Here is a 25854-nt window from a genome sequence, read left to right on the forward strand (position 1 = left end):
AAACCTGCCAGTCCTTTTTATGAAGACATTAAAACCAGCTTCTGACAAACTGTAAACAGCAGCAGGAAAGAGAAGCACAGTGAAAGCTTTCATGAGAATGTGCTGGAGGCTAATGAAATAGCTGCCCATATTTATCCCCTGCTGTTTAGTCTAAAGCTATTCCACTTCCCCAGCAATACACACCATAAGTGAACATTACTGTGTAGCCACCTCTATTGCAGGCAGCTGTCAGATCTAAGGAGATTCAGCCTGGAAATTATCCATTGACAAAAGTATTTCCTTGTTTGCATAAACAAAAGACAATCTTTTATGCATCTAACTCACTCATATTTGTAGCAGAATTCAGTATTAAGTTTCTTTCTAGTGAGCATAGTAAATCTCACCCTGAAGTGATCCAGTCAACCCATATCTGTTTTGTATCTCAAGTATTCTCATGCAATACAAAAAATAATTCAGCTTCATACCTTAGGTGATGTGTGTCTCATCTTCAACAGAATCTGGTAGTTCAATGGTTTCCAGAGAGAATCATCTGCCATTGCAACTGAAAACTGAGCTATACAAGGTATCAGGTGGGCTGTCACTCTTTCCTGGAACTTCTCTTCTCCTCCAAGCATGTTTTCTAGCTGCAGGAATAAAATGACCACATAAAGAAAAGTTAACAGGGACAAATTTTTGAACACTGGTTTTAAAAAAGATCCTGTTCCCTTTGATGTAAGAAGCTCTTTAAAACACTGCTCAATGCTTGGTTCAATTCTCTTAACACAGGAAACTGAAGCCCAGAATGAGATTTCCAAAGGCCATAGCAGTGAGGAAGGACTCACAAACTTCTGCTATAATAAAATCCCAACATTATGTTTTACAATGTTGATTTCCCTTAGATCTTTCAGCTACAAACTCCCTTTTCTGGATTAGAATTTAGTGGCGGCATTAATCGTTAGCCAGTAAAAACCTCCACTTTGATTGCTGGAGATTTTATGTTTTGGAGAAGGAATAAATATTGTTTGCAGCAGTTGGGAGAGACAAACAGGAAATGTATCATTATGCAGGCTCAAACAGCTTAGGAGCAGAGATGACTTAACTGGCACTACAGAATTGCTTATTATATGAAAAAAGCAGGGGATGAAAGACGAGAGCAAAAAAAAAGGAGCCGGGAATTCCTGAGACTTGGGCAAATCATTTTACAGTGCCAAAATCCCAATGAGGCAGATGGGCATATGTTTCTCCAGTTTGTAGATTGGGGAAAAACTGAAGCACTATTGATAGTAACATGCTGTGAACACCTTATGTTAACTAAGGTGAACATACATCTGCCTACTTGGTAGGGGGGAGGGACCAGCATTGCAGATTTCCCATGGTCCCATATGATCATCCTAGGCATAATGATAACCAAAAATAACATGGAAAAACAGAGGATTAACTTGAAGAGTGAGGCAATGCCCAGCCATAAGGAATATAAACTACATCTTAACATTCAGCAAAAACTTTATAAAATGAAAGGAAAATAACTTGGGGTTAATACAGCAAAAATCTCCCCTCAAGGTGTTTGTCAATACCTGATCAACTAGTGGCATCATCAAGGTTTCTGCTCTCTCCTTGCTCACAAAATGCTGGGTGTCAAAGAGGAAGATTTTGTGCAAACAGTCCAAGATGAACTGCAGAAGTAAGCAGCTCTTCTCAGTGCTGTTCTCTGCATCAAAGAAAGCTTCATCTGCATATGGGAAAAAAAGACAGGCTTGAAATCAACATCACTTTCTCTGGTAACAACAGCAATTGGACTGGCAGAAACACGATTAGATGTTTATACAGTTTCCACTACCCCACATAAAGAGAGATGTTATTTTGTTAGCCAACGAAAGCATCAATCTAACTCACAAGTGCCAAATATACAACCTTTGGACTGGATGCAAAGATTTGTGGACAAATCTAGTCCGTATATCCCTATGAATTGCAACGTGTAATCTGGCCTGTAGCTGATGCTTGCTGTACTGACTCTTGTTGCTTACACAAATACGGTTGTAGGTGGCCTATGGCTGGGATTGAAGGGTAATGCGCAACTTGTTCTTCAGGCAAACCTGTAGCACCTTTCCAACCTGACAATTAATACTGCCAATTTACAGGCTGCTGGATATAGAATCCAAAATAAAAACAGCTAATACTCTTTTTATGAAGGAAGCCTATTTGGTGTGCATTGTGTATAGACAGTCAGAGGAATTAAGGGAGAGCACTTGCACTTAAAACAATTCTTGCTACTTCCAACAGCAATTTCATGAGTGCCCTGCTTGAAGAATATTCCTTTTTTTTTTTTTTTTTTTTTTAATTGCCTCCTGTGGGGGCACGGTAAGGATCTTCATGGTTCCCCTAGAATTTATAAAACACTTCACTGCGAGGGAAACAGGAAACCAAGTCCTATGGACCGTGTGGGAGGAAAAGCATCTATAGGAACTGAAGACTTACCAGTTTTAGACGCATTGACTTGGTTCAGCGTGTCAGCAAAAGGCTTCACCAAATGACCTGCAAACAGGCTAAAAAGCCCCTTGAGTTTGTCTGCGATGCTGTCTGCTAACCGAAAGAATGTCAACAGTCTGTCCTTTGAGGCGCCCTCTGTCTTGGACCAATCAAACAGCTAAAAGTGAGAGACAGATTAGCTTTCTGCTACAGGTCTGCATACTGGCAACTGAAAATGTATCAACAGTAAACTTGAATTCTTACCTTGAAGAAGAGGGGTCTGAAAGAGATCTCAGAAAGTTTCATAACCATGCTAATCAGACAGTTTATAATATGAGTCTCTGTTCTACCAACATCTTCCAGATTGTCCTACAAAAATTAGAAGGTACAATTCAAGAGCTGTAAAGACTCAGCTTTATAAACATCCTTTAACACTATATTTCATTGTATTCTATTGTATTAAGGTAAGACATGACCACAGTTCAAATTTTATGAGGAGCTATTTTGAGGAGCAATATACAGGAGCAAATTTTATGAGGAGCAATATATAGCACTCTCAGATGCATAGTAAATACATTTAGCAAGAACCCACCAACATATTCTTATGAAAAACTTGTAAAATTAACATCAACTAGAAAGCTATGCCCATTCTTGCTCCTTATGTAATTAACTGTGCCCATCTACAAGCAGGTCTGTGTAGGACTATTCATTTAATTCCACTCCTTTTCAACAGAAACCTTTTCTGCTTGTGCATTTTTTCACGGATTTTATTCTGCCCCACCTGCAAATTTTCACTGGCACAAATTCAAAAGATTTATTAAGAAAATATGAACACATATGTTTGTGGGGTACAGTGAATTTGAAGTTCAAATTCAAGGCTACTTGGGGAGAAAAGGAGACCATTTTTCCACCCCCCCCAGAGTTCTGTCTACAAAAATGCATATTTTTTCTACTTCCGCTAGCATGTTGGCAGGTCTAGCAGTTCTGCCAATTTTACCTGCGAGTGTTCTGTTCTGAAATCCAAAGCTTTAATGAAAAATGTTGTCAGCTCAGATTGATGGGAGGTAAGTTGGTCTTTTTCCATAACTACAATATGTTCCTTCAGAATGTCCATAAGGGGACCCAGACACTTCTATTAAAGATCAACAATAAAGACGTGTGATACCAGACAAGAGCAGAGAGAAGTATAAAGTAAATGGCATAACTGAATTTTTGAAGTCCTGACACTTCTACTAATCAAAACTGCAGTAACAGTGGCAAAGAAAAATGAGGGTTTTTTACAATTCTTTTAACGAGTTTGGTACCGCCCCCCCCCAATTCATTTTTTAAGACAATGGCAAGTCTCAAAAGCCATTCTCCAGCCATAAAACAGTAATGAGAGCTCGATTAAAATAATTCCTAACTAGGGCACCAGGCAGATAAAGCTAGGTCTCTGGAAACGGAACTGTCACCCATCCTTGCTATTCAGCATGTGACTACGGCAAATTCTTCCTTGTTTTAATTCTTCTGATTCACTATACATTTAACAGTGTAATTGTAGGTCAGTCACATTATAGAATGAGTAAGAACATTCCTAACCTTCCAGGAATTTGCAAGTTCACTATAGCTCTTGGTTATTGCTGGCAAGAGAACTCGGGGAGCAAGCTGTGTGGCAACCATGGTTTTCAGTGACATAACACGAAGATAAATCTGGGATGAAGGACCCATGTCTACTGCAATCCTTTCCAAGCGAATAATCTAACAAGGAACACAAAAGCAAAAACAGTTACTAGAAAAAACACTTTTGAGATGTTCATTTTACAGTTATTTCCTTCAGCAGACCTTTGTATTCTAGGAACCAACCAATCACTACTTTTCTATAGCTTAGTTGATTCTTACTCCATCACCCATATTAAGACTGAGACAACTCACCTGTAGCAAGGAATCCAAAAGGTATGGGCTAAGGAAGTGTGGTAATGTTTCCACAACCTTCAGCAAGGCAGTCACTGCACTAAGCAAGTAAATCTCATTGGAGACCAGCTCCTTTTTGTGTTTTAGTGTCTTCAACAATGCTGGCATCAGCCTGCGAATAACCAAGTAAAACATGGAGGACGATGAATCCCATTTTGTCAGTGACAAATTTAAAGACAAAATTCCAAATAGACTACATTCCAGCCGCTAAGGCTCCAAGTACTATTTTCACCTCTAAAATGTCCTGCATGTCCAATTCTAGGGACTCTACTTTTGGCTCCTTGGGATTTTCTGTTCTATTCTGTTTCTCGGTTTTTCAAGAAAACATTAATTTTTGATTGAAAGACTCCACCACACTATGAAAAAAAAATCAATAGATTTTTAACCAAATTCATGGAAATCTTTTGAAAAAGCTGTTAGTTAAAAGACCAAGGTCTACCAGAACAGGACCAACTGTCGTCATGTGGAGGGTCTTCAAACAAACTGAACAAGTTACTTGTGGTTTAAATAAAATCAATCTTTCACTGAAGACAGGGACACTTAGAATGCTATCGGATTTTTTAAAACATTACACAGGCTCCTGTCTATAGTCCCACAGAAATGATTCTGTAAGGAACTTCAGTGATTACAAAAATGGTCTGTTATACTCAATTTGTTTCATAGCTTTCTTGCCTTAAGCACACATGAAGCATGCCCAGACACTGAAATACTTTTATCTATACCTACAAAGGACACTGCCCCCCACATACAGACTGTCATTTAGTTCAACTGTAGTGGACTGTAAGACATCAGTCTTTTTTCATAATGCATTTCATTGTATGTGGTTTCTACTGCACCAAATCCTGTTAAAAAATGCTGATACCTTGGAAGCTGAGGTATTGTAAGGGCTTTCAATGTACAGGTGACCTCAGCTATGCAGAGCAAAGCACTTCCTGTCACATTTCTTTCTTCCTTCTTTTCTAAAGAAATCAGATCAATTGTAGCTTTCAGCACAGGCACAAATGGCTCTGGATTCTTTGTACCAAAACATTTGCACAGCAGTTTGATGCTGAACAAAGCAGTCTGCCTGTTGATGGCTTGCTCTTCCTCCTCTTCAGTTATTTTATGCTGTACGATAGCCATGAGCTCTGGAACTAGTTCTAAGAGCTGCTTAATCTGAGAAAAGAAGGAAGCACACACATTAGGTATGTAGACAGAAACCCAGCTCTTGAAGGTTACATTGTGATAAGCTAGCACACAACTAATAAGTCTAAACGAGAATCATTTTTCTGCCAGCATTACACACAACACTGTTTTCTATACTAATCTATGCAATGCTACTAAACAAAAAGTTAGGATTTAACCCTCTGCCTTACTTGGCTCTTCTGCCAACGTGTGCGCTGCTGCAACTTATTGTTCAAGAGATCCATTGCTTTACGTCTCACAGAAGGCAGCTGGTTGGTCATCAGTCCTCTAATCACAGGAATAAAGGTCTCTGTTGGCATTAAGGCATTGACCTGTAAAAAACAAAAAAACAACTGCAACATAAACATGCCTTCCCTTTTTTGTAATATCCTCACCCTCCAATAACAGAGGCTAAACTACTATATGAAATCATGAAATGAAAAAGGGATTCAGAAGAAAACCAAAATGTGTTGATAGCGCCATATTTTAACTCTAACTCCCTACAAGACCAGTAAGCCAGCTTAGCACCTGTACTGTCAAAACCACAAAAAGGCTTTTTGCTCCATTTAGATTCTTTCAAAGAAAGAGCAAATCCAGTTAAAATTAGGAACTGGAAAAATTAAGAGTTTTCTGAGACCATCTCCATGGCTGATTTTTGCCATAAGGGTGCAAAAGAGAAAAATGAATGCGACAATTTACTTAATTTTATTGCTTTATTACTGGCATTGGCAAATTAAAGTAAGAGTATGATTAGGTCCCACTTTGTTTGGTAAAACTTACTAATTAATTATATAATACTAAACCATCACTAGGAAAATAAAAGATAGCCATCATGTTAATTACAGAAGGGAAAACAACATCAACAAATGGGCTAATGAAAACTTACTTTATCCAGCACATCATAGGATTTACTGAGCAGAACTCGCCAAAACTTTGCTGTTGGTTTGTCTGCATTTTCTTCCACTGAACGTGCCACAAAATTTATGTAGCGAAGAACTTCTTCTAATAAGCTAGACAGAAAAACATAGAATCTTAACCAAACTATATTATCCTGAGATGGAAAGTTTCAGAAACAATACTCACTTTGGGTAGCTCTAACTACATTAGAATTAGATATAAAAGACTTATCCAATAATAGGTAAAGATGAAAATGTAGATTAAAAGGAATCTATCTAGCACCCATAACATATGTATTTTCATAACAGCAAGCAGTTAGAATGATTTTTTTAAGACCATGGAGACATATGAAAATCTGAAATGAAGGCTCACACCATTTTATTTGCATCATTTTTCCTTCACTTGATTATCACTCCATTCAAGTCATACTTCCCAAACGCCTACACGTTGAAAATTAACCATAGAGTACTTTTTAAACCACATCTGCAGTTACTGTAGTTTTCTTCTTCCAACAAGAGACAAGGTATTTTCCTAAGAATGAAAAAGCGTAAGATACTCTGGCTAAAAAAATAAATAAATAAAGAGATCCCATCATGATCATCATGGGAAGTATGTACATAAGTAAAAAAATTACAATAAATAGTAAGGTCACCTAACATGGGAAGAACTATTTTTTTTTAAACCATCACTTGACAGGAGTAAACAAAACAAACAAAAATTTAAACAAGTTCAACCGAATGAAAACCAGTCTTTGCTTTAAAAAAAATCACTGCACTGGTGCTTCAGGAAAGACTTATTAAATATGTATTTATTATTGTTTTTAAATGATTTATTAAAAATATTCTGACAAACATTAAGGAATCTTATCTATTCCTATTCCTAGCTTGTAAAGGCTAGAAATTGGGGTAGTGGGGTGAGGCAAGGGTCTGAAATATTACCTCTGCTCTAACTCCTGGAGTTCTTCAGCTTCACTGCATTCAACTATCTGATTTAAAAATAAAGGAGAAAAAGTATGGTTGTTAGTAGGGTTGTGTGAAGCTTTGGTTGCTGATTTGGAGGAGATTCAGTTCAATTCGGCGGCCAAATCTCCGAATCTGAATCAAATCAGGAGACCCTTGAATCTCTCTGACCGGATTCGGAGAGATTTGACTGTAGAGACAGTTTTGTATGTTTTTTCTACGTACCTTGAAGTACCAGGCGGCTCATGAATGCTGAGATGGTGGGGTGGATGGAACATCCTACGGGAGCACAGGGGTGTCCCCCGTGCACTCGGCAGTGAACCCAGAAATGGACCAGAACTACTTCTGGTCCGCTTCTGGGTCCACCACAGAGCATGCGGGGGACCCCTCCAACTGGTGCCTCCTAGGTTTGGGGGGTATCCAGGGTTGCCCAGTGGCCAACTGCCAAGCCATGCTCCTGTGGGACACTCAGTCTGCCCCACCATCTCCGTGTTCATGAGCCGCACCTTGTACCTCAAGGTATGTAGAAAAAACATATAAAGCTGTATCTATGGCTCAGTCACTGATTCTCCAAATCAGAGTTGAATCTTCAGATTTGGCTGAATCAAATTGGCACAGTGATCCAATCAGCAAATTGAATCACTGTCCCCCGAATTGAGCCAAATCCAAATCCAAATTGAATACAGCCCACTTCGCCCACCCCTAGTTGTTAGGATACTATCACAGTCACATGTTAGGTGTATTTTAATGAGTAGTGCATAAACATTTGAATGTAGAATTAATTAAATGTAAAATGAATTCTAGGAGGAAACCTGAGAGATTCAGCCAGATACTATTTTAATATTTTTTATAGTACATTTAGTGTTTGTGAACTAATGACACCATAGATAAGTAACCGCATCTAGTGTCCTTCAACCATTTTTTTTAGCTTGTTTTGTATTTTAAATGTTTAATGTTTACATATAAGGTTTACATATACACAGGTGAGCAACAGGGGCCAGGGCACACATCCACAGGAGGCCTCAAATGCCTCTACACAAATGCTCATAGTATGGGAAACAAGCAGGAGGAACTTACCCTCCTCCTAGCTGACACCAACCCAGACATAATGGGGCTCACTGAAACATGGTGGGACCAAACGCATGACTGGGCGGTGAACATCAAGGCCCATAGGCTGTACAGGAGGGATAGGACAGGGAGGAAAGGTGGGGGCGTGGCACTCTACATTAAGGAGGAATACACATCCTCATCAATTAGCAAAGAGTCAGAGGAGGGGCACTCTGAAGTGCTCTGGGTTAGAATACAAGGCAGTCAAGGGGAAAGAGATTTAATGGTGGGGGTCTACTACAGACCACCCAACCAAGGGGAAGAGCTAGACCAGGAATTCTTAAGTCAGCTCACGGAGGTAGTCAGGTCAAAGAACGTGGTCATCATGGGTGACCTGAACTTTCCAGACATCTGCTGGATGGTCTGACCGCTCATGTAGGTTCCTAGCAAGAATGCAGGACCTCCATCTAACCTCCATCTAACCCAGGAGGTGCACAGCCCCACCAGGGCAGACGCCGTGCTGGACCTGGTGCTGGCCACTGGCGATGACCTGGTGAGGGGGCTGCGGATGCTCGACCACCTGGGCGACAGCGATCATCGCCTGCTGGAACTCACCATCCAGTTCTGGGCGCTGCACTTCAGCAGGAGGGATGTGGACAACATGGAGAGGGTCCAGAGGAGGGCCACTCGTATGATCAGGGGGCAGCAGGGCAGGCCCTACGAGGTGAGGCTACAGGACCTGAACCTGTTCAGCCTCCAAAAGAGAAGGCTGAGGGGGGATCTAGTGGCCATTTACAAACTAGTCAGGGGGGACCAGCAGGCATTGGGGGAGTCCCTGTTCCCCTGAGCACCGCCAGGAGTGACTAGAAATAACAGTCACAAGCTGGCAGAGGGTAAATTCAGATTAGACATCAGGAGGCGCTACTTCACTGTCAGGGCGGCTAGGATCTGGAACCAACTTCCAAGCGAAGTGGTGCTGGCTGCTACCCTGGGGATCAAAGCTAGACAATTACCTTGCTGGGGTCATTTGACCCCAGTACTCTTTCCTGCCATGGCAGGGAGTTGGACTTAATGATCTGCTCAGGTCCCTCCTGACCCTACTAACTATGAAACTATGGTATATTTTTTTCATTCTGAGTTTTACCAATTTAAACACTGGCTTGAGCATCTATAAGTCAAGGGAACTTTGTTTTTGTACGTACATGTGCATGATAATGATAACGCTAATGTAGTTTGTGAGTGAAATCCTAGCACTAATAAGTCACTGTCAATTTTGCCATTGACTTCGCTGGGGCCAGGATCCAACTGTCTTTGCTGATCAGTCATGTACACTCAATCAGAAAGAGCTGCAGAGGAAATCAATTTATTAAGAAACTACTAAGAAAGGCTACAGAACTGTCCAAACAGGAATGTCAGCCAAATATATTGGAGAACTTGTGTCATTTTATGCTTCTCTTTCACGTCATTAGAAAGAAAAGTAAACATCAAAACAAAATCAGCCTTGAAGCTATTAAACACGGAGCTGGGAACATGATTACCTTTTTCACAAACCTCTCAGAAGCCAACAGCTGTGCCATGAAGGAGACGGACAGAAATTTAAAATGTCGCAGTTGCTTGTCTGAGTGGAACTCCACATTGAAAAGTTGCCCTTCTTGATCCTGCACTTTTGTCTTGCGTGTTCTTGGCTTTTTTGGTCCAGGATCATCTGTTAAAACATCCCCAAATAAATCTGTTTCCTCAGTGATGGCCAAGAGAAAAGCTTTTGGTCGACAATTATAGCAAACTGGAATCAACTGTGTTTAGCACTGAAGGCCAAACGTGCCCTGAGCTGTTCAGCAATTTATGGTGAAACATGATTAATTGAAACTTCTGGTCCCAGTCTTACAGACCTCAGTGGCACAATTTACATAGTCTTCAACAAGAGCAGTGATTGTGCAAGAACAGAAGCAGCAGAGCCTAGACAGTTTGCTGCTTTTTACATTTTTCAATAGACCCTCCTAGAAAATGCTGTGTGAAGTTCTTGGCTCCCTCTCCCATACTGTTTTTCATTATCTCAACAGTACTATACTACAGGCATGACAAGAGGTAAAAGCAAAAAGGAGAGGTACTATCATCCTGAACTTCAGCAGGCTTTCTGCCAGTGCCACTGATTTGGCACAACAACAGAATTGTCTCCAAGTGAAAAAGCAAGCATTGCTGTAATATGTGGCCATTTTCATTTCCAATTGCTTGGGGAAAAAAGTTGAGATTGTGTTCAATTCTTTTTGCATTTTGAATTTGACCTCCTCCTTTTGCCAAATGCAAAAGCTACTTGGCCTTCTGCCCCAAAAATGATGGACTGGAAAAGACTGTTAGCTCCCAAGCTCCACACCTATATCAAGATGTTGCCCCTTTGCTGAAAAACCTATATAAACATTAACAATACATAAAAACCCTTAAAAACCTTTAAAATAATGGATTAAAAAGCAATATCATCAGTACATGCTTTTCACAAGGGCTGCTCCCTCACAAACCTGCATTTAAAAACAAAACAAAAGAACCCTAGGTACATTAAAATTAACCATGTAACCTGATTTACTTTGAAGAGCAGACCGACAAAGCAAATCCACATTAAATTACAGTTTATAGTGCATAGATTGAAATTCTTATCAGTGACCCCTTTTTACAGTAATTAATTTCTTCTGAGAATCTTACTTCAACCCACAAATAAAAAGTACTGTTTGGCCCCAAATAATTCTGGAATTAAACTTTTGAAAAAAAGAGGTATGCACTGCTTAACTGCAGCTATTAGAGAAATGTAATTAGTGTCACTTTGCATCCCTAAAAACTTAGTCAACAAAAGTTACAGTAAGACCTGCATGCACTGGTTGGTTCTGCAGAGCAAACTTGTTTAAAGGTTACCTTCTTTATTCTCTGGGAGTTTCGTTAAATACTGGATTATTTTCATCAAGCTCTTGAACTGACACTGTACATTAAATTCGCAATAGATGGCAATCCAAAATTCAACATCCGTCTCCAGAACAGTATCCTAGTTAGGAATTAACACCCCCACCACAAAAAAAAACCAAAACAAAAAACACGTTTAAAGAGCTAGTAACCAAACAAAAAACTTTTCTTATTGAATGCATGTGAATATTCAGTACTAGGGAATTCTTAGTTACTTCTAGGGCTTCTACCAAGGGAACAGCAGCAGAAAACATTTTGGCAGACACGTGCTTGCTGGAAATGGATTGAGACAACCAGCTTATTTCACATGCAAAACTTTACCAAACTCATTTGGCAGTATCATCTTAGCTGGATCTGAACCAGTGACTGATGGTGAAACCTAATATATAGAGCCCCTGTGCTATTTTGTGGCCAAATAAAACATTTATTTTAGTCAGGGAAAAAAAAAAATCAAATCCACTTTTTATTCTTTTAATCAAGTTAAGTTTTCTTTTTATAATGCCCAAGACAAAACTATTGTCTTTCTAGGTATAGATTAAAAAGAAAAGACATTCTAGCCCTTTTTTGCTGATTCTCAGAGTCAAAATTGATGTAATAAAACTGAATCCCTCAAAGAGATCAAAAATAATATAACAGCAGCAACAAAAAAAGATATTGAAAGCACAGAGCCTTTCCCAATTTTCAACAGGTTCTACATAGCTAACATCAATTGACCTCTGATTTAATTAAAGAATTAAATCAGCAGGAATGCACTGCTTTTGCTAAATTTTGTCCAACATGTTATGAAAGATTACAACAAAAATACTATGGAAATATTATAGAAGCCCTATCAGCAGAATAACTGGATAGGGATCATTAAAAAGGAATATTTTGAATATCTAAGTTACTTGGCACCATATGTGCTGTTTTTCAGTTTTCTGTATCTGCATCATCCACCCTGCACAATGAAACACAGCTGCTTTACTTTCTGAATAAATTTTATGTTTGGGTTCAAAAGCTTGTTGGGGAATGTGAAAAGTAAATTTCAGTAAAGTTTTTAATTGCCCCCTTTAAAAATAACAGGACCTCTGAATTTTGAACTAGAAACCATCCTAAGTCTCCCTTTAATTTTTTGTATAAGCTATGTACTTTTTGCTGTATCTAGCTGTGGCAGCATTCACCTAGGCAACGATAGTGAACATGAAAGGACGTTCCTAGGGACATGTAACAACAAACATTACAAAGTGGCCTACACTACACAATCTAGCATCTCTGTACACATCTCTGGTCAAACCAAGCTATACTATGGTTTATTCTGGCGTAGAGGAAAGAAAAAATACTTTATTTCATACCGAATGGCCAGGTAAGAAAGAAAATATCCATGTTAAAACTGTTTTTTTTGATTAAGGCTGTCTTCAGGACAGGATTAACCAAAAACTTGTTGTTCACCATTAGTTATATTTGTACAGCAGATGGGGACTTTATCCCATTGTTTCTGAAGGGAAAAATAGATGAAATGAACAGAATCTATGCATCATTCTTACTACATATATTTACAAGAGAAGAGTTCATCCTTCTCATTCTAACCTTTTCTCCACTGCTGGCTGCAGTCACTGATTTGGTCACATGCTGTTCAAACAGCAGCACCAGAAGAACCCAGAGGAATCGATCCCCTCCCAGCGTATCAACCAGCTGTGCCAGGATGGGCAGGCGTCTGTGTTCCGGTACATGAGGCAAGGCATCCACAAACACACGTATTACTTTAATTACTACTTCTTCCACACCCCTCGAGGTCTCTGGAGAGCCACCATCATCAGCCTATTAACAAGGCAGTATGTTAAAATGTTAGAACATGTTAACCTCAAGAGACTTCTTCCATGCACACAGAATGATTACAGAAGCAGAAATTGTTCTTGTGAGCCAAACAGATCAAAGCAAGACTTCAACCAAGCATTACAGTCTCGAGGCAAACACCTTTCTATCTTAAAGAAGTCTCCACCTGTTTAACTGTTCAGTCCCTAGTGCAGCTGCAGTCCACCAGCACAGAGTACTGGTGCAAAATTTTACACTGGTGCAATTTTTCTTAACGTAGACAAGCCCTTACATACTAGGCATAGTATTTATTATTGTGAGTAGCCATCTCAAGAAACAAATCAGAATTAGAAACTGCTCAGTAGTAGGTCCTTGCAGAATACAATCCTTCAAGAATATAATTACAAAATACCCAAGGACCTGATTAGAAACTATGAAGACAAAGGAAATTCAGAGCAACAGAACAAATTTCAGAGTAGCACTCATTACTCTTCTTCACACTCCTTTAGAAGACGACAAAAATTGGATCAGCTTGAAACCAGGATTTTAATCCTGCAACTACAGTCCTTTTTTTTTTTTAAAACAACGAAGTTTTGTGCTTTTAAAATGTTACTTAAAACAGTATTCAATCACTGAATTTTCATGAGGATCTTATGGAATATTTTTCAATTAAAATTGGGTGGATTTTCAAAAACATCTGGCATTACCTGAAGTCAATAATAGTTTTTTCAAGGGTGACCCAATGCTGAGTGCATGAAAATCTTACCTTCAGCATGCATTTCAATTTTCCTTCAAATCTTTCTTTAACACACTCGTAATTTGGTAGGCTTTACAAAATAGCTACACTCACTAACATACAGCAGTCTACATGTAAAACAGACATTCGTATCTGCATATAAAAAAAACTTTTTCTGGTAACGTAAAAAATCCACTATTCTGTAAGTTCCAAGTTACTTTTAAGAGTTTTCTGGAGAACAATTTGATTTCTTTAAAGACAATAGAAAAGGTAAAATGGCTTTGTATTCCTTTAATTTGTTTGAGCATGGAGGAAGCTTGCAACATGTACAAGAATTTTTTCTAGTTGCATGTTTTGCCATTAGAAAACAAGAAAAAAAAATCTTGTGCACTACATATTTTTCTCACAGAATCGGCAAAGAGTATTAATAATATTTATTAGATTAGAAACAATGCACAAACGGACCCTAATTGATGGAAAATGTTTTTATTCAAACTTATTTAAAAAAAAATTGAGGGGTGGGGACAGGACGGAGGGTTGGTTGTTTGGTTTGATTTAAGCTTATTTAACTCAAATGGCTAAGGAAAGAGAAAGAAAAGAGAGAGAAAGAGCATGAGTGAATGTGAAATGGAAGAAAAGAAATCTTTGTTAAAGATCTGACATTCTCACTTTCTTCAGATAGTGGCTGAAAAGCTCAAACTATTTATGTGATTCAGCTATCCAGCAGGAACAGGATAGATCAGATCTTGCTCCTGAGACTTCTACAGCAAAAAGCTAACTCCTTCCTGCCCCCCAGACATATACATCCCATGTCTTTAAGAACTGCTGTGCACAAAGAAGGCATAACCCTCTCCAACTACAGCTCACATTTACAATAAAGATGGTTGTGGACTAAAAAAAGTAAGTAACTTATTTAGGAAAAAATATGGTGTTTTAATTAATCTCTACTGGAGTTTTTAAGTATGTCACTGCAAAACAAAAAACAAAAGATGTTTCAGACTAGGTATGCAGGAATCTTCTCCATTTCACCTTTGATAAAAAACATTTCTGACTCCTGTAGTTATACAGCATGCTTTCTCAGTTTACTTTTTGCTGGACTCCAACTGGTTGACCAGGCTAGTCTGGTCTGTTGACACCCAGTAAAAAGCCATGCTCCATCGATACTATAATTCAGCTGTAGTTTTTTTTTTTTAAATACCTGACTTCACTGTTCATAGCCTTATCCCATCTAGCAATGAATGAAAAAAAATCTTACCTGTATCAGAGCAGGAATAACCATTTTCACCGTCTTACTAATTACTTGGAAACTATAAGTATCATCTAGACGCATGACATTTGCCCCCATGAAAGTAAAAATGGGCATGATGTTGTGGAGAACTTTATCCTGGAAAACAAAAGACAGTAGAGATTTCAGTTTTAGTCACTACTATCTGTGTAATTATTTTTCTTGTTTTTTGCAACATAAAACTTTAAGGCATTTGAACCCTTTTACATCTGGATAAACTTTTAACACATTTCCTAATATTAAGATATCTGAGAAAAAGGAAGGAAAGAAAGGAATTGTCTAGTAACTACTTTTTTTTTTTTTTAACTGACTAGATTTCAAGTTTGCTGTGTCCTTATAAACTACCATGTGGCTGTGCTAAAGAGCATGTAATATTCTGTAATCTAGACAAACGTCTAAGGATTAAAGAGAGAAAACAGCTATAATCATACTGTCATGTACAATATTATCTATGGGGAAATTTTCAAATGCAGCCAATTTCCACTGAAAGTTGACCAAAGTGGACAACTTACTATCCACTGGAATACCTGAAAATCCAGAAAAGATACCAAGAAATATAATTTTAATAATCTGCTTAAATATACATTTTCTGATTTCTTCTGGCTGAACAGAACCATAATATTACTTTAAAAACAGAAAGTTAATTTGAGATGTCTACACTTCTTAGTTTAACTTCATTATACAGTAAGATAGCTTTAAAGCCAATGGAAATCTGAAAATAAAAAGTCATCTTGTTAAAGCCCATATGTCATTAGTTTTATAAGATCCCATTGCAAGAGTCTATGAAGAGGTTTCCCATTCAGAGTTAACAGATAGAAGGAGCATTTCTAGTTTAGAAAGACAGTTAATACCCAGGCCAAGACCTTCCTCTATTTTAAACAGGGTAACTAGAAGGTGACCCAGTATTTAAGGATGGAACCTGGGGTGTAGTAAAGCCAGTGATATAACAGAGGTAACTTTAGCAATGTGACAGTGATATGAGACTTAATTCTACAATTAATTCTTAACAATAAGACTTAATTCTACAACGGTCCAATAAGCTTCATTTTTGGTTTGGGAAGAAAGCAAGTTCTTTAAATTTGTAGACTGAGTAACAGGAGAGAGCAAAAATATGCCTTTATATACAGAAACACTTTAACAACTTTTACATAAACTGAAGAGAATCGTTAAGAAAAATTCATATGTTAAAACCATTCTATAAAAGCCAGGAGTGCTCAAGCCCTAGCCTGCAGGTCAGATCCAGCCCACAGAGCAATGTCATCCATCCAAGAAGGCTCCACACAGGACCGAAAATTTGGCAGTGGGGTAATGGTGGCCGTATTAGTTGTCGCTCCACTGCCAAATTTTGGGCTGAATAACACAGCTTTGTGCACTAAATTGTAGCAGTGTGGAGGGCCAGGCCAGGTCATGGTGGGATCTGGGCTCGCATGGCCATGCCGATGTGCTACCAGATCTAGACACATGTGGCCCGACCCAGTGGTATTCAGTTGGTCTGCAGCGCCAAAAAGTTGAGCAGCAATGGCATAAACAAATTTCAACCTATACAGGGGAACACTGGCTTCAAAGACTTGAAACATTACAAAAGAAAATTGTTGCAGTCACTGCTGCACAAGACAGAAACCTTTAAAGAATATCAGTTGCTGTCAATGCAGCCTACATGCTCCTCTCAGCTACAGGGTGTAAAGGGGAAAAAGAAGAAAGGCAGGCATGAAGGCTCTGAATATGGCAGGAGCGTACTGAGTCACTTAACCCAAAGGAAGCAATGCCTTGATGAAGAGCGCTCCGTTTTTGGAAAAAATCTTCCATTCTAAATGGGCATTTTCCTTGGAAAAAAGGTAAAATTACAGCCCATAATAATTAGAGATTAAAGTCTCACAACAAAGTATCATTTTGCTTTTTAAATAAAAAAAAAAAAGGAAGAAGAAATCTCTAAAAAATAAGCAGCGTTAACTTGCAGCCCCTGGTTACTTTCACAAAGGTTTTCTGCAGTGTAGACTTCTATATCATCAAGCTTTTCTTTTCTTCCCTTCTCTAAAAGGCAGAGGAAAGAGAAGGTTTGCTAATAACCCTTATGCCTTACTTACTGGAAACATGCCAGCTACAGCTCCAAGCAGTAGCAGTGCATGATGATGCGTCTGAGGCATTTCCGATACCCTGATGCACTGAACTATCAGCTCCACATTGAATTTTTCTTTATCAAGAGTATCTGCAAAAGGGAAAAATAATACATTTTTTGCGTTATATTTTTTTAAATGGTAAAAGGAACTTTTAAACTCCCAAAGACAAATGGTAGGAAAGTCTCCATAACCAAAACAAGATCCTGTGATTTTTACCCGACTGGATCCTGCTGCCATCTGGGGATAGTTTCTGACAGATGTTTAGCAAACAGCTAAGGATTAGCTGCTTTGTATACTCCAGATTTTCTTCTTCTGATGTCGAAGGCTCCAAACATCTACAGATTCAGGAGTGAGTTGGGGGTGGGTGGAAACAAAATTCAGAAAAATATGTAAAAGTAAGTAATGAACTAAAATTCAGACCAAGGGAAAACAGTTTAACATGAAGACTGGTAAAGTATGAGACTGCTGTAAAAGCAAGGTTACTTTTTCAGGCTCCATGGACAACAAAAAACCCCCAAACTTTCCTACCTTATCTCCATGTCTTTTTTTTTCCTTTTAAATAACTAAAAAATTGAAAATATGGACAGCTTGTAATTTTTCATTATGGGTCCATTAAAAATAATTACCATTGTCCAGGAGGATTCAACTTGAATACTAAAACATCAGTGAAAGAAAAACTTTATTGAAATATCCACTTCCCTCTGCAGATCTGAAGGTTTCAAATTTACATTGTAACTTTTAAGACAACTTAATGTTTGAGAGAGATGTGGCTATAAAGTCTTTAGGAGAGTACTGAAAGAAAACATTTGGACATAGGGCCAGGCTGGAAGCAGTGGTAATCTTGTTGTGCTGTCCCTAAACAGGGCAATACTACCATTTTCTGGAAATCGTCTCCTGCTAGCCTCATTTGATGCATCACAGGAGTATCACCCCAACCATAGGCTGGCACTGCCATTGTAGAAATGAGGTTTTAGGAAACAAGCTATGCCCCTCTGAACCCTTGGTATAAGAAATAAAATTGCTAGTCCACAGAAGAAAATCTAAGCATGTGATTTCACTCTCACATATTAATATTTTACACTCTGTTTCCAAGGAGAGAATGCAAAAGGACTTATGTTTAATAAGGTACCATTACCTGGCTAGCAAGTTAAAAAGTGTAGGGACCAGTGCCTGAGGATGTTTGAGCTTCTTCTTGTGCTGTAGTAGTTCCAGAATGAGCGTGACCCTCTGCCAGTTCATGCTCCTTGCTTCCTGAACCGATTCTCCATCTTGAGGCTTTCTAGAAAAATGGAAAAGCAGTGAAAAAGGACACACTCATGGAAAGTAAAATGAAAACACTACTTAGCACAGCATGCAATAAAAAAAATTACATGGTACAGTTTGCCAAGTTTTCACATAGCACACAAACATCTCTTTGATATTGATCCAAGTAGAGATGATGATAAAAATGTGTGACCTTTCAAATAGAAACAGAATCTGAGTGCATATAGCAACAAAAAAATAAACCCAGTTAAAAAAAAAATAAGAAAAAAAGGCAATGGGCACATTCCTAAATACAACCCCATTTTTCTTCAACAGGTTCCAGTGACTGACATCCCTATCTAAGTTGAATCAGTTGACTGAATGTTGACCTGTTTGTCATTGGATAGTGATTGCATCACAAAGATTGACTGCCAGTTTACAGCTAACCAAGGACGGAGAAGCCAGTCTCTGACAAATAATCTAATGAGCCAGGTGACTGGAAAAGGAGAAAGAGGAACAGGAGGAATGATCAACTAAGAAGAGATTTTCTTTCCCTACTGTAGTTACTGAACTTATGAATAAATCTTACCCACTAGAAAATTAGTGAGATGCAAGGTTTTATCTTTCACCGTATCTTCTTGCATATTTCCCAGACAATTAGGGGTAAGGCTTTAACCTTAAAAACTTAGCTACGTGCACACAATGGAATCCATTCATTTTCTTTACACAAACATTTAAAATTAAAATGCACACAAAAAATTATTGTAGCTTGATGTGTGCATCAAGCTCAACATAAGAATTCAAGATTCTCATATGAAGGATTGGTTTCTTTTCTGCCAATTAATTTTCTCAAAATAATATGGGCAGGGTGTATACTCCTGTGGCCCTTGGGTTTTTTCCCCTACAAGAGGAGACCCAGTGTTATCTGTAATACTAAATATTCAGTATTCCAATACAAAAACAGACAGTCCATAACTTCTCTATCCCTATGTTCTCTACCTCTGTTGCTGCATTTTCTGTCTTCTTGTTTGCTGAATAGTAGCCGGAACTTTGACTTTTTCGGGAGGCTCCAATTCCACACTCATCTGCTCAGCATCAACGGAAATCTAAAATAAAGTATAAAAAAAAGACAACTAATTACATAAGGATTGCCCTAATCCAGCCACCTATCCACGTGCCTGCCAGCTTATTTGCCAAAATGAGAAATCATTTTTAAGTTATGTATTATGATAAACTGCTATATTAAAACCAAAATCACAACAAAAAACATGGTTGGGGAAAATGCTTCTGCGTTTTTCCCAACTACTTTTTCAAACATAGTGGAATGTTCCTCCTTTCTCTAAAATTTACTCTTGCAATATAACAACTGCTATTAGGATTCACATAAATATGATCTGCATCTTTTAGAAAACTGTTAAAATGCACCTTTAAGACCTACTTATTCAATTATAAGACTTTATGTACATGGCTTTTTTTATTTCTGATTACGTCATGTTATGAATTGCTTAAGCAATCAAAATAATTACTGATGCAACTGGGAACCACCTTTCCATCTCTTGAACAAATTCTCAAATCCCAAGAGTCTACAACTTACCCCTTTAAAAACACTGCTAACTGTCTGGGCGCAGAGTGGGCTTTTGCAGTTTACTAGTAAATCAAACAATACTTTTAGAAGCTTCTGTTGAATGTTCCCATCTTTCACTGCAGCAAAGAATGGCTTAGTAATCTATAAATATTAAAAAAAAAAAAAAGAAGTATTTAAATGAAGCCAACATGGATTTGGGTAACTTTTTTTTAATGGCAAAATGTAAAATTCAAAATTTAAAATCAAGTTTATATACAATATTCTATAAATACACACACGCACAACATTTACATGCATACATGTCAAAACATACACAAGTACACATGTAATATGTGTATACAATTAATTTTCACATGCACATACACACCACAAGCACACAGAAATAATTTATATATTTTTACATACTATAAGTATACACATACTGTGCTATGTGTAGGGTAATAAAAAAAGCATATACATTCATGCATACTTTTAAGATACTCTACAGGCATATTAACATTTAATCTATTCTGGATTGATGCAAAACTGCTGCTCTGCTTTTATAACAATAATATAATATTTTCTGCTGCACGGCCACTTAATGATGTTTGGTAAGCTGTTGAGGGCCACAAAGGTAGCCCAGCCCCTTGACAGGGGCTCCATCCCCTAGTTGCCAACTTGGGACTTGAAGTCCTGCCCCCTAATCCCTGACCTTTGCCTCTGGAAATCTCTCCCCTTGCCTCCAAAAATACTCCTTATGGGGAGGGAATGGTGGTGGTGGGGGAGGGGGTTGTGTGTGCAGAGGGGAGTTGCCGTTTGAACCAGAAAACCCCCCCCATATACTAAAAATCAAACATCGTGTGTAACATATTTTAATTTTATTACCAAAAATATTTTTGTCATGATTTGTGTTTGAGTTATGTGTATAGAGGCGATTGCACAATAGCTCAAAAATAAAGTCTTACTCTTGCATATTGTAGTTGGGGGAGCATGTGGTTGGGGGGGGCATAGGGTATGGTTGTGTGGTTTTGTGGGGGGGGCATAGGAAGGGTGGGGGCTGTGGGGATGCCCTCCACACACTGTTCCCCGTAGAGCAGTGCCTGCTGGCAGCAGCGGCAGCAGCAATAGGCAACGGGCCTTTGGGCACTTGTGGTCCACACACAGGCGCTGCTGCCTGCTGGTACGCAGCTCCAGCCAGAGCTGCATGTGGTGGTGAAGTGCACAGCCAGGCAGGCCCACCTCTATTGTGCTGGGCACCCCACAGTGCAAACGCAGCCCCCGCCATTTGCGTGCCACTGAGAAAAACCCTGCATAATGGAGCCAGCTGCCTTTCCCACTTCCTGCTGCCACGGAAGCAGGAGACAGAGCTACCTGCCACTTCTGGCAGAGTCACTTGCCATGTGCAGCCACCAGAAGGCAGCTGGCTCCATCATGCGGGGCTTACCCTGGTGGCACGTGAATGCAGGGAGCTGCACATGTGCTGTGGGGAGTTCCACATGATAGAGGTGGACTGGCTGGGCTGCATGAACAGTGCATGCCTTCAGCAGCTGGGGATGGGGCATGACTGTGCCAGCAGGGGCGGGAGCGGGGAGCTCCTGTAGACGCTGCTGGCGATGAAGAGGAATTGCTGGATTCCAGAGAAGCCGAGTAGGTCCTCCAGCAGCTGCAGCAATGGCAGCAGCAGCTGCACCCAGAAGCTGTATGCAGGCTGGGCTGGATCCTTCCATGCATGAGGGCAGGAGCAAGGTGCATGAGTCAGGTGGGCTACAGTTTGTTGGTGGGTGCCCATGAACCAGATGAAATGACCTGGTGGGCCAGATCTGGCCCACGGGCCATATTTTGCCCGCCCCTGAACTAAGTGAACAACTGATTTTTAGCCTATGCCAAAGGAAGCTATTTCTTGCTTGCTACATCTTCTTAACATTCGGGCTTTTGGTTTTACAAAGAGATTTTGAAATACAGCTACAGCACTTACTGGTAAAAAAGCAAAGAAACTGCAGCAACAGCAACACAGTGCAACCCTGAAACCTTTCTTTATTAAAAAACAAGCTAAAAGAGGAAAGAAATCCTGTTTCCCATCCAATATGCTTACTTGAATTGTCCATTTAGAAAACATTTCAAGAAAGTTAAGTGGACTTTGGAAACAAAAACCCCCCCAGTTCTAAATCTAACGCCTTGAAAGAATCCTTTTAAATTCACTAACCATGCTGAAAAAGAAAATACATTTTTTTCATAACAAATGAAAACCTTCTTTCAGAACCCCCTACCTGCTCAAGTGCTGTGATCTGGAGTGCTGGAATGCCTTTGTAGAGCGCCTTTGTAGTGTGAAGAATTTTAATGAACAACTCTAGACACTGCTGATTCTTGCACAAGAGGGCAGCTGAATGTTCGTTGTATTTCTCAAGGATGAGATGTAGAAGAAGCACCTCATCTTTCAACATTGTCTCAGGATCTTTCAGGACTTTCTCCAGCACCCTGTCTATTGCAGGCAACAAATGGGAAAGAACCACCTGCAAATGGAAAACATTTCCATTTCAGAAGCAGGATTTCATTTTAGCACAACAGTAATACTGCACGTTACTTTTTACATTACACTTCCAGAAAAGGAAAAAGCAAAGCTGCTGCTTAAGGTAACCAGAGGTACATGTGAGCTCATAGAAAGGACCACTCTTTTCTAGAAAAGAAAGAAAAAGGATTTTCCCCAGGAAGATTTTGTTCTGTACTGTTAAGCAATTTTACTTATGACTCTAGTGCAGAGTCCTGGACCCCCCCAAAAATTCCATACAGAGCAAGGAAACTGTTTCAATAATCTTTGATTTAGATTTTTGCAACCTTGACCTAGCACAGGTCAAGTGGGACAGGGTGCCCTGCGTATAACATGCAGCAGTTCAGGAAGGAAGCAGGCAGCTTGGTGGCAGATGGTGCAGGAAGCAAAGAGCAGAGTAGCAGATCAGGCATGGAGCAGAAAGCAGAATGGTGGATCAGGCAAGGGATCAGGATAGCATGGGCTTAATTTGTGGCACACCTGCCAAAAAGATTGGCCTCTGTTTACCTGGCATATTGTTAGAAGTATTAGCCAAAAATACTTCAGAGTTAGTCAAATGTAACAAAGCTATCACAGCTAAATAATATCGCATCTTCCAATTTCTGCACATTTCAACCAACTCCCACCAGTTTACAAAACAGTCCTACCCATAAATCAAATAAAAAAGCTGAAAGTTCATACGTACTTCACCATTAACTGCATGGAGAATTTTCATCAAATTCCTTGCAATATATGATGGACAAGTGGGGACTTGTACACAATCAAGCAGGTGTTTCAAAGCTTCTGACAATTTCTGTTGGGATTTTTGTTCACTTTGTGTCTGCAGCTCCTTAAACAGGCCTCCTAGACTCTAGTCAGAAAAATAAGAGTTAACATACTAAGAGTTAATAAAGATTCCAAAGAGCTATAACAAAAGTGTAAGCAAATGCAATGTAAGAAAGATATGAACAAACAAAATTACTCATTCATTTTTAAGTCAATTTTTCCCTTCCATCATAAGTAAACAATGTCTCTTACCTGATATATATCCAAATTCTTTGTGCATAAATAATTTAGTAAAACAAATAGGCTTTTCAGAATATACAAATAACGGCTTTCTGAGAAAGCATTAGTGAATGGCTTACTGATACTGGAAAGAACCCCCCCCAGGAGAATCTGTATATGCTTGGGATTCTCTTCCTTCACCATCATTTTCATCTGTAGGATTATTTGTGGGAAGAGGCTTCAATGTCTATTCCATCTGCCCCCCTAATATACTTGTTTGTGGAGGAAAATATTCAAACTCTTAGGCCCTTTTTTTCCAAAAAAAATAGCAACCTATTGGGAATAATATCTGGAGGAGGACTTGTGGGATAACCTTTCCTCCTAGTGGGCACCAGAAGAGTTATCTGGGAATCCCTGAGAAAACGTAACAGCAGGGCAGAACTTCATTTAGCATGACCACTGCAAACTTTCTTCAGGAAGGAAATGGCTGGCTGAGAAAACAATCTTTACTCTTTCAGCAATGTCAGTTTTATTCAACATAAACTTAGCCTTTACTCTGCAGAGATTACTAGAAATCAATGTGGAAAACATGGTTGTTTTCTGAACAAGATTTGTTAGAAGTCATGAACATTAATCTGCATCTTAATACAAACCATATTGATAAAAAGGATAGCTCTCTGATTTCTAGAAGCTGGAGCTCAAAGCAGCACCTAACATTCCACTTCTTTATACACATATTAGCATAATCTTACCTGAGTTACATATGTCGGATCGGATATGATCTCCTCAGTTTTTTGGACCAGGTGATGAAGAATGGGATGAAACAGAGACTCCTTTATTCCACTGAGGGAGCGGAGGCATTTAAGAGCAGCTCTTCGAACTTCACTTACAGGACTCCCAAGATTAATCAGCAAAGATATTACCACTGAAAATGGGAGGAGGGGGAAGGAGTGGGGCAAAACACAGTTAAAAGATGGGAATCTCAACAGTTGCCCTAAAAGATCATTAAAGGGTTTGCTCCTTTCACTATAAACCTTGAGGGATTTCAAGTGACTTTAGCATGAACTGTGTGGATATTTGGTTATGTGCTTTATCATAAGGATACTTGGACTCTTTTTAAAAATCAAAGGGTTTACATTTTGATGCTGAAGACTATGCAACACATCATTGTGTGTGTTAAGACTGAAACGTGTTTTCTGAAATACATTTCTACAGAACTGTATTATTTGACAACTGACAGCACATTATTGTATACCACAACAACTATTACTGCTGCTGTGGTTATGATTTGACATAAGTATCCTCATTAATTTGGTCTACGACATAGGGTTTCTACAGGAAACATAACACACTACAAGGAAAAGGGATGTCTTAATTTCTTGTTCTGGAGTATAAGCATGGGCTATATTAATCCAGGACTAAGCATCCATTTCAGTTTCTGAGTCCGTTTGCCCTTACCTGTGGAGGAAGGTGATACTAGCTGTTTCTTCTTCTGGGCTGCCAGTGATGTAAGCACTGCATGCCCTATATACAAAGCCTGAGTCTGTAACACTGCGTTCACTGTGTAGCTTAGTTGATTCGAAAGGTTGTAGTTATAAGTCCATAAAATTGAAAGAAATCTGAACAGCTTTTCTGAGTCTTCTAAATGTACCTGTGAAATAAAAATTAAATTACAAAATTTTGCTTCACTTGCTTGCCTATTAAGAGCAAAAATTAAGAGCCTATATATTTTATTCAGAGCACCTGCAATCTTGTACCAGAATAAGCAATCCCTGTTTTTTATTCATTGCTTTGATGCACTGATTTTTAATTGTCCAATTAACACTTTTCACAGTTGTATCTCATAGTAATGCTAACATTAATTTCATGTGTCACATGGCTTTCTTGGTCAAAATGGAAAAATATACAATCCACTTCACTCCAAATTACTAGATTTTTGCATGGTTACCATAGGAATTTCTAGCAACGCTCGAAGTGGTGGTGGTTAGGGGGCGGTGGCAACATTATAATGAATTTCGGAATTAGGATGGTGAGAGAAGAAACAAATCACTGAAGTTTCAAGTTATAGTAGTTTACTAAGGGTCATTTAAACCTGCATTAAAATGGGGTTAAAGCTGTAGCATGGTTAGCTTTACTTATATCATTATAGATGTAACGCTTTCATCTGTCCTCATCTATTCAG

The 25854-nt window shown here is 39.0% G+C and overlaps 1 protein-coding gene across 3 annotated transcripts in view; it reads right to left on the reverse strand.

Moving 5' to 3' along the window:
- HEATR1 (HEAT repeat containing 1) overlaps positions 1–25854 on the reverse strand; it is a 51661-nt gene that overhangs the window by 2212 nt on the left and 23595 nt on the right. For all 3 annotated transcript variants that reach the window (XM_090044703.1, XM_090044695.1, XM_090044714.1), the window contains 24 exons: positions 25131–25323; positions 24425–24597; positions 23374–23538; positions 22411–22653; positions 20174–20305; positions 19579–19685; positions 18473–18616; positions 17554–17672; positions 17305–17426; positions 15191–15319; positions 12975–13205; positions 11364–11490; positions 10001–10167; positions 7395–7441; positions 6446–6569; positions 5751–5891; positions 5258–5550; positions 4357–4507; positions 4024–4182; positions 3443–3577; positions 2710–2814; positions 2455–2623; positions 1554–1708; positions 465–623 (listed from right to left, as the gene is read on the reverse strand). In XM_090044703.1, the coding sequence (XP_089900829.1) occupies positions 465–623; positions 1554–1708; positions 2455–2623; positions 2710–2814; positions 3443–3577; positions 4024–4182; positions 4357–4507; positions 5258–5550; positions 5751–5891; positions 6446–6569; positions 7395–7441; positions 10001–10167; positions 11364–11490; positions 12975–13205; positions 15191–15319; positions 17305–17426; positions 17554–17672; positions 18473–18616; positions 19579–19685; positions 20174–20305; positions 22411–22653; positions 23374–23538; positions 24425–24597; positions 25131–25323 (3690 nt within the window). The remainder of the gene's footprint in view (positions 1–464; positions 624–1553; positions 1709–2454; positions 2624–2709; positions 2815–3442; positions 3578–4023; positions 4183–4356; positions 4508–5257; positions 5551–5750; positions 5892–6445; positions 6570–7394; positions 7442–10000; positions 10168–11363; positions 11491–12974; positions 13206–15190; positions 15320–17304; positions 17427–17553; positions 17673–18472; positions 18617–19578; positions 19686–20173; positions 20306–22410; positions 22654–23373; positions 23539–24424; positions 24598–25130; positions 25324–25854) is intronic.

The sequence above is a fragment of the Crocodylus siamensis genome, chromosome 1 (genome assembly GCF_052110815.1).
Source record: "Crocodylus siamensis isolate JL-2025a chromosome 1, ASM5211081v1, whole genome shotgun sequence".
Classification (NCBI taxonomy): Eukaryota; Metazoa; Chordata; order Crocodylia; family Crocodylidae; genus Crocodylus; species Crocodylus siamensis.